General features: G+C 47.5%; 1 protein-coding gene across 1 annotated transcript; it reads right to left on the bottom strand.

The window, feature by feature from the left end:
* Positions 1 to 286: 286 nt before the first annotated feature.
* On the bottom strand, positions 287 to 8,282 carry LOC116970105 (sialic acid-binding Ig-like lectin 8). Its single transcript, XM_033016834.1, has 2 exons — positions 8,009 to 8,282; positions 287 to 652 (listed from the first exon to the last, which is right to left on the bottom strand). The coding sequence occupies exons 1-2, from the start codon at positions 8,241 to 8,243 to the stop codon at positions 363 to 365; spliced, it is 525 nt and encodes a 174-aa protein (XP_032872725.1). The 5' UTR covers positions 8,244 to 8,282; the 3' UTR covers positions 287 to 362.
* Between the last annotated feature and the right edge of the window lie 1,334 nt (positions 8,283 to 9,616).

Raw genomic sequence — 9,616 nt, 5'->3', positions numbered from 1 at the left:
CCCTGGTTGTGTGGAATGAGCTGCCAGAGGAGGTCGTTGAGGCTGGGACTATCCCAGCGTTTAAGAAACAGACAAGTACATGGTTAGGACAAGTTTGGAGGGATATGGGCCAAACATGGGCAGGTTGGACTAATGTAGCTGGGCCATGTAGGCTGTTGAAAGCAAGTTGAGCAGTTCCCACGCTGTATCACTCTATGAATCAATGGCTCTGTAACTCTATGGCTGTATGAGAAGGCAGGAGAATGGGGTTAGGAGGGAGAGATAGATCAGCCATAATTGAATGGTGGAGTAGACTTGGCCATTCGACTATCTAATTCTGCCTCTATCACATATGACATTTTGAGGGATGTGTTAGTGTGTGTCTACTCACATTCTACAGTGAGGGTCACATCCCTCTCTGCTGTCCCGTGTTCATTCACCGCCACACACTGATAGACCCCAGCATCCTGCCGTGTCAGCTGAGGGAACTCCATCCACAGCTCGTTGCTGGAACATGTTGTGTTCAGCGTGACACCGAGATGTACCCACGTCAGGTTAGATGCTGGGAAACTCTGGACGGAGCAGAGGATCGCTGCAAAGTTTCCTTCCTTTACAATCACCCGGGAACTGTTCGCATCGTGGTGGGAAGTGATTGAGAGATTTCGTGGAGCATCTAAAGACAAAAGAAGGTTTAAACGTGAGTTAACACGGCAGAATTCCACGCGCCAACCAGGACAGTACGGAGAGAAAAGATGAAGTACGAATACAACTAGCCTGAAGAAGGGTCTTGACCTGAAACGTCACCCATTCCTACTCTCCAGAGATGCTGCCTGACCCGCTGAGTTACTCCAGCTTTTTGTGTCTATCTTTGGTTTAAACCAGCATCTGCAGTTCCTTCCTACACATTTTGTCTGCTCCACTGTGAAATCTCCTCAAGATATGTCCACTTTAAAGAAGTTCTCCTCTCTCTGACGAGCGTTAGAGTCATAGGGTGATAGTGTGGAAATAGGCCCTTCAGCCCAACTTGCCCACACTGGCCAACATGTCCCAGATACACTAGTCCCACCTGCCCATATCCCTCCAAATTTGTCGTATCCATGTACCTGTCAAACTGTTTCTTGAACGTTGGGATAGCCCCTGCCTCAACTACCTCCTCTGGCACCTTGTTCCATACACCAACTACCCTTTGTGTGAAAGGTTCCTCAGGTTCCTAGTAAATCTTTTCTCCTTCACCTTGAACCTATGTCCTCTGGTCCTCGATTCCCCTATTCTATACAAGATACTCTGCGCATCCACTCAATCTATTCCCCTCATGATCTTTTCACCTCTATAAGATCACCCCTCATCCACCTGCACTCCAAACAATAGAGACCCAGCCTGCACAACCTCTCCCTGTAGCTCGGGCCCTCTAGTCCTGGCAACATTCTCATAAATCTTCTCTGAACCCTTTCAAGCTTGATAATATCTTTCCTGTAACATGGTGCCCAGAACTGAACACAATATTCTAAATGCGGTCTCACCAACGTCTTATACAACTGCAACATACCTCCCAACTTCTATACTCAATACTCTGACTGGTGAAGGCCAGTATGCCAAAAGCCTTTTTGACCACCTGTGACTTGACCTTCAAGGAACCTTGCACCTGCAATCCTTGATCCCTCTGCTCTACAACATTCCCCAGAGGCCTACCATTAACTGTGTAGGTGCTGCTCTTGTTAGACGTCCCAAAATGCAGCATCTCACATTTCTCTGATTTAAATTCAATTAACCATTCATCAGCTCATCTGGCCAATGATCAAGTCCCTGCTGCAATCTTTCACAACATTGCAGTTCTGCCACATCCCCTCTCACTGCTCCCCCTCTGTGATGCCTCCTGCTCTCCGATCTTACATTCATTGTTCTTTATCTCTCTACATAGAAACATAGAAAATAGGTGCACGAGGAGGCCTTTCAGCCCTTCGAGCCAGCACCACCATTCATTGTGATCATGGCTGATCGTCCCCAATCAATAACCCATGCCTGCCTTCTCCCCATATCCCTTGATTCCATTAGCCCCTAGAGCTCTATCTAACTGTCTCTTAAATCAATCCAGTGATTTGGCCTCCACTGCCCTCTGTGGCAGGGAATTCCACAAATTCACAACTCTCTGGGTGAAAAGGTTATTTCTCACCTCAGTCTTAAATGGCCTCCACTTTATTCTAAGACTGTGGCCCCTGGTTCTGGACTCGCCCAACATTGGGAACATTTTTCCTGCATCTAGCTTGTCCAGTCCTTTTATAAGGAACGAGATGCCGGAGGAGGTAGTTGAGGCTGGGACCATTGCAACATTTAAAAAACAGTTGGACAGGTAACATGGATAGGAGGTAGACAAAAGTGCTGGAGAAACTGAGCGGGTGCAGCAGCATCTATGGAGAGAAGGAAATAGGCAAAGTTTCGGGCCAAACCCCTTCTTCAGACTGATGGACGTCAAACATGGATAGGACTTGTTTGGAGGGATATGGGGGGAAGTAGGGCAGGTGGGACTAGTGTAGATGGGGCTCGTTGGCTGGTGTGGGCAATTTGGACCAAAGGGCCTGTTACCATGCTGTAAGACTCTATGACTCTAAAGATGCTGCCTGACCCACTGAGTTGCTCCACTACTTTGTGTTTAAGCAACGTGAGGAGTGACGATACATAGAGGGAGGCATTGAAGGTTTCTGGGTGGAAAGACCAATATAATCCAACAACGTCAGGCAGAGGTGAGACAGGCTACATACAGGTGGGGAACACAAAAGGCTGTAGATGTGGGCGGCACGGTGGCGCAGTGGGTAGAGCTCCTGCCTCACAGCGCCAGAGACCCGGGTTCAATCCTGACCACCCGTGCCTTTCTGTACGGTGTTTGCACGTTCTCCCCGTGACCTGCGTGGGTTTTCTCCGAGATCTTGAGGAAGAGAGAGAGGAAAAGAGAGAGGGGAAGAGAGAGGGGAAGAGAGAGGGGAAGAGAGAGGGGAAGAGAGAGGGAGAGAGAGAGAGAGAGAGAGAGAGAGAGAGAGAGAGAGAGAGAGAGAGAGAGAGAGAGAGAGAGAGAGAGAGAGAGCGCGTGTGTGTGTGGCGATTGTGAGAGAATGTGTGTGCGTATGAGTGAGTGTGTATGTATGAGCGACAGAGTGTGTGTGTGTGAGGGATGATGTTCATGTGTGGGACAGAGAGAATGTGTGTGTTTATGCGAGAGAGAGAGGGAGACTGCGTGTGAGAGAGAGTGTGTGTGTGTGTTTGTGTTAGTGAATTCCAGCATCTCTCATGGGCCAATAATCCATCTTCCTTTACATAGACATGACAGTGTGTGTCTACACACATTCTACAGTGAGGGTCACATCCCTCTCTGCTGTCCCGTGTTCATTCTCCGCCACACACTGATAGACCCCAGCATCCTTCCCTGTCAGCTGAGGGAATTGAAAAGACTAGGCTTGTATTCACTGGAGTTTAGAAGGATGAGGGGATATCTTATAGAAACATATACAATTATAAAAGGACTGGTCAAGGTAGATGCACGAAAAATGTTCCCAATGTTGTGCGAGTCCAGAACCAGGGTCTTAGAATAAAGTCTTAGAATAAAGGGTAAGCCACTTAATGGGGTCGAATGGGATAGTGGAGGATGGAGGATGGAGTTAAAGGGAAAGGGTTTCTTAAATGTGTGAGCGTAGAGACAGAGGGGTGTAAAATGAGGGTAGAAGCAATAGGTAGCAAGGTGAAAAGTAAAAGTGGCAGGCAGACAAAACCAGGGCAAAAATCAAAAAGGGCCACATTTCAACATAATTGTATAAGGGGTAAGAGTGTTGTAAAAACAAGCCTGAAGGCTTTGTGTCTCAATGCAAGGAGCATTCGTAATAAGGTGGATGAGTTGAATGTGCAGATAGCTATTAATGACTATGATATAGTTGGGATCACGGAGACATGGCTCCAGGGTGACCAAGGCTGGGAGCTGAACATCCAGGGATATTCAATATTCAGGAGGGATAGAGAGAAAGGAAAAGGAGGTGGGGTAGCGTTGCTGATTAGAGAGGAGATTAACGCAATGGAAAGGAAGGACATTAGTTTGGAGGATGTGGAATCGGTACGGGTAGAGCTGCGAAATACTAAGGGGCAGAAAACGCTGGTGGGTGTTGTGTACAGGCCACCTAACAGTAGTAGTGAAATTGGAGATGGTATCAAACAGGAAATTAGAAATGCGTGCGACAAAGGCAAAACCGTTATAATGGGTGACTTCAATCTACATATAGATTGGATGAATCAAATTGGCAGGGGTGCTGAGGAAGAGGATTTCTTGGAATGTATGCGGGATATTTATCTAAATCAACATGTAGAGGAACCAACGAGAGAGCAGGCTATTTTAGACTGGGTATTGAGTAATGAGGAAGGGTTAGTTAGCAGTCTTGTTGTACGTGCCCCCTTGGGCAAGAGTGACCATAATATGGTTGAGTTCTTCATTAGGATGGAGAGTGACATTGTTAATTCAGAAACAATGGTTCTGAACTTAAAGAAAGGTAACTTTGAGGGTATGAGACGTGAATTGGCCAAGATTGACTGGCAATTAATTCTAAAAGGGTTGACGGTGGATATGCAATGGAAGACATTTAAAGACTGCATGGATGAACTACAAAAATTGTTCATCCCAGTTTGGCAACAGAATAAATCAGGGAAGGTAGTGCATCCGTGGATAACATAGGGAAATCAGGGATTGTATCAAAGCGAAGGATGATGCGTACAAATTAGCCAGAAAAAGCAGGACTGGTAGAAATTCAGAGACCAGCAGAGGAGGACAAAGGGCTTAATTAGGAAAGGAAATATAGATTATGAAAGAAAACTGGCAGGGAACATAAAAACTGACTGCAAAAGTTTTTATAGATATGTGAAAAGAAAGAGATTAGTTAAAACAAATGTAGGTCCCTTGCAGTCAGAAACAGGTGAGTTGATTATGGGGAACAAGGATATGGCGGACCAATTGAATAACTACTTTGGTTCCGTCTTCACTAAGGAAGACATAAATAATCTGCCGGAAATAGCAGGGGACCGCGGGTCAAAGGAGTTGGAGGAATTGAGTGAAATCCAGGTTAGCCGGGAAGTGGTGTTGGGTAAATTGAATGGATTAAAGGCCGATAAATCTCCAGGTAGGCTGCATCCCAGATTACTTAAGGAAGTAGCTCCAGAAATAGTGGATGCATTAGTAATAATCTTTCAAAACTCTTTAGATTCTGGAGTAGTTCCTGAGGATTGGCGGGTAGCAAACGTAACCCCACTTTTTAAGAAGGGAGGGAGAGAGAAAACGGGGAATTACAGACCAGTTAGTCTAACATCGGTAGTGGGGAAACTGCTAGAGTCAGTTATTAAAGATGGGATAGCAGCACATTTGGAAAGTAGTGAAATCATTGGACAAAGTCAGCATGGATTTACAAAAGGTAAATCATGTCTGACGAATCTTATAGAATTTTTCGAGGATGTAACTAGTAGCGTGGATAGGGGAGAACCAGTGGATGTGGTGTATCTGGACTTCCAGAAGGCTTTCGACAAGGTCCCACATAAGAGATTAGTATACAAACTTAAAGCACACGGCATTGGGGGTTCAGTATTGATGTGGATAGAGAACTGGCTGGCAAACAGGAAGCAAAGAGTAGGAGTAAACGGGTCCTTTTCACAATGGCAGGCATTGACTAGTGGGGTACCGCAAGGCTCAGTGCTGGGACCCCAGCTATTTACAATATATATTAATGATCTGGATGAGGGAATTGAAGGCAATATCTCCAAGTTTGCGGATGACACTAAGCTGGGGGGCAGTGTTAGCTGTGAGGAGGATGCTAGGAGACTGCAAGGTGACTTGGATAGGCTGGGTGAGTGGGCAAATGTTTGGCAGATGCAGTATAATGTGGATAAATGTGAGGTTATCCATTTTGGTGGCAAAAACAGGAAAGCAGACTATTATCTAAATGGTGGCCGACTAGGAAAAGGGGAGATGCAGCGAGACCTGGGTGTCATGGTACACCAGTCATTGAAAGTGGGCATGCAGGTGCAGCAGGCAGTGAAGAAAGCGAATGGTATGTTAGCTTTCATAGCAAAAGGATTTGAGTATAGGAGCAGGGAGGTTCTACTGCAGTTGTACAGGGTCTTGGTGAGACCACACCTGGAGTATTGCGTACAGTTTTGGTCTCCAAATCTGAGGAAGGACATTATTGCCATAGAGGGAGTGCAGAGAAGGTTCACCAGACTGATTCCTGGGATGTCAGGACTGTCTTATGAAGAAAGACTGGATAGACTTGGTTTATACTCTCTAGAATTTAGGAGATTGAGAGGGGATCTTATGGAAACTTACAAAATTCTTAAGGGGTTGGACAGGCTAGATGCAGGAAGATTGCTCCCGATGTTGGGGAAGTCCAGGACAAGGGGTCACAGCTTAAGGATAAGGGGGAAATCCTTTAAAACCGAGATGAGAAGAACTTTTTTCACACAGAGAGTGGTGAATCTCTGGAACTCTCTGCCACAGAGGGTAGTCGAGGCCAGTTCATTGGCTATATTTAAGAGGGAGTTAGATGTGGCCCTTGTGGCTAAGGGGATCAGAGGCTATGGAGAGAAGGAAGGTACGGGATACTGAGTTGGATGATCAGCCATGATCATATTGAATGGCGGTGCAGGCTCGAAGGGCCGAATGGCCTACTCCTGCACCTAATTTCTATGTTTCTATGTTAAGACTGAGGTGAGAAAAAACTTTTTCACCCAGAGAGTTGTGAATTTGTGTAATTCCCTGCCACAGAGGGCAGTGGAGGCCAAGTTACTCGATGGATTTAAGAGAGAGTTAGATAGAGCTCTAGGGGCTAGTGGAATCAAGGGATATGGGGAGAAGGCAGGCACGGGTTATTGATTGGGGACGATCAGCCATGATCACAATGAATGGCGATGCTGGCTCGAAGGGCCGAATGGCCTCCTCCTGCACCTATTTTCTATGTCTATGTCCATCCACAGCTCGTTGCTGGAACGTGTTGTATTCAGCGTGACACCGATGTCTCCACATCAGGTTAGACGCTGGGAAACTCTGGAGGGAGCAGAGGATCGCTGCAGAGTTTCCTTCCTTTATACTGACCCAGGAATTGTTCACATTGTCGGGGGAAGTGATTGAGAGATTCTGGGGGGCGTCTGTAAACAGGTAACATTCAGCAACCAGTTTTGCGGCACTTTCGCTGATCCTTGTAAAAGACTTTAGTCTTCAGACTAGAGATACACTGTGGAAATAGGCCCTTCAGCCCACGGAGTCCGCGCCAACCATCGATCACACATTCACACACTAGTTCTATGTTTAGGGAAATGAGAGATATAGACGATGGTGTAGAGACATATAGAACAAAGAATGAAAGATATGCAAAAAGTTAACGATGATAAAGGAAACAGGCCGTTGTTAGCTGTTTGTTGGGTGAGAACGAGAAGCTGATGAGACTTGGGTGGGGGAGGGATGGAGAGAGAGGGAATGCCGGGGCTACCTGAAGTTAGAGAAATCAATATACATACCACTGGGCTGTAAACTGCCCAAGCAAAATATGTGATGCTGATCCTCCAATTTGCATTTAACCTCACTCTGACAATGGTGGTGTCCGAGGACAGAAAGTTCAGTGTGGGAATGGGAAGGAGAATTAATGTGTTTAGCAACCAGGAGATCAGGTCGGTTCGACATCTCTCCAAATCATCGTCTATATCTCTCGTTTCACTTTTCCGTAACTTTCAGTCTGAAGAAGGGTCTCGACCCGAAACGTCACCCATTCCTTCTCTCCAGAGATGCAGCCTGTCCTGCTGAGTTTCTCCAGCTTTTGGTGTTGATTTGATTAGTACGGGTGTCAGAGGATATGTGGAGAAGGCAGAAGAAAGGGGTTAGGAGCGAGAGATTGATGATTGAATGGCAGAGTTGATGGGCCGAATGGGCTAATTCTGCACCTGTCGTCTATGACCTTATATACCAGCACTGCTAATAGATTATTGATGTTCCTGCACAATAAATCATCTCCGTACTTACATTCCACAGTCAGTGTGAGGGTCTGCTCCGATGACACAGTTGGGTATGTGACTCTGCAGGTGAGGTTTTGCCCGTGATGTTTGAGCGCTGGGGTCAGGGACAGAACAGAAGTATATGTCAGAGTGTCACCCTGCTGAGTTACGCTGTGTGAGGCTGACGGTGGTTCATCAGCGGGGGTGACCCAGGTTAAGGTGGGGGCCGTTCCATCACACGTGGTGCTGAAGGAGCAGGTCATGTTCACAGGCTTTCCTGCCACCAATTCAGCAGCGAATATCGTGGGTTTATCCGGGAAATCTAACACACAGAGAAACATATACTGTTAGTTAAATATCACTGGATACATCGGTTCACATCGAAATCCCAGTCCCACACGAGCAAGGATGTTTTTACACGGTATAGAAGTGTGAAAACACACACCTCCAGATTCAGGGACAGTTTCTTCCCAGCTGTTATCAGGCAACTGAATCATCCTACCACAACCAGGGAGCGGTCCTGAACTACCATCTGCCTCAGCAGAACGACTATACATGATTGCAATCGAGCCATTTGCAGTGTATGGATACGTGATAAGGGAATAACGTTTAGTGCAAGGTAAAGCCAGCAAAGTGCAATCAAGGATAGTCCGATGGGTCACCAGTGATGTCGACAGTAGTTCAACACTGCTCTCTGGTTGTGGTAGGATGGTTCAGTTGCCTGATAACAGCTGGGAGAAACTGTTGAGTGAATGAGTGAATTATACAGAGCACTTACCAGTAACACTGAGCTGTGTTAGAGGACGGTAGTTGTAACAATTTTCCCCTCCGAAATCAACTCTGAATAAATAAGGACCTGCATCTTGCTGCTTGACGTTGTCTATAACCAGGGAACAGTCGTTGTCTTTCAGGTCTCCTGACAGCCGGGTCCGATGCTGAAACGTTGTTGATGCTAGACTGGGATTCCCGGAGTGGAAGGCTACAGAATCTTTGTTGTTCCACTCACTGTTAAACCAGATTCCAGTCCGTGGTTCATTGTTCAGGATCGACGGGTATCTGTAGCGACACGGAATCCGTGCACACAAACCATTCTGCGCTGTCACAGCTCCGGGATTGTCCGCTCTCCACTTTCCCGACACCACGGCTGAGGAGAGAAGGAACAATCTTTAGCAGTGAACACCCTGTCAGTTCACTGGACTTTCCACACCTTTTATCCTGCACTGTGGACCTGGTGTGAACAGAGCGGAGAAGAGCAGCATCGTGGCGTAGTGGTAGAGCCTCCCTCCTCACCGCCCCTCCCCCAGTGCATCACTCCCTCCTCACCGCCCCTCCCCCAGTGCATCACTCCCTCCTCACCGCCCCTCCCCCAATGCATCACTCCCTCCTCACCGCCCCTCCCCCAGTGCATCACTCCCTCCTCACCGCCCCTCCCCCAGTGCATCACTCCCTCCTCACCGCCCCTCCCCCAGTGCATCACTCCCTCCTCACCGCCCCCTCCCCCAGTGCATCACTCCCTCCTCACCGCCCCTCCCCCAGTGCATCACTCCCTCCTCACCGCCCCTCCCCCAGTGCATCACTCCCTCCTCACCGCCCCCTCCCCCAGTGCATCACTCCCTCCTCACCGCCCCTCCCCCAG

The sequence above is a fragment of the Amblyraja radiata genome, unplaced genomic scaffold (assembly GCF_010909765.2).
Source record: "Amblyraja radiata isolate CabotCenter1 unplaced genomic scaffold, sAmbRad1.1.pri scaffold_530_ctg1, whole genome shotgun sequence".
Lineage (NCBI taxonomy): Eukaryota > Metazoa > Chordata > Chondrichthyes > Rajiformes > Rajidae > Amblyraja > Amblyraja radiata.
This window is presented reverse-complemented; position numbering and strand designations above follow the sequence as displayed.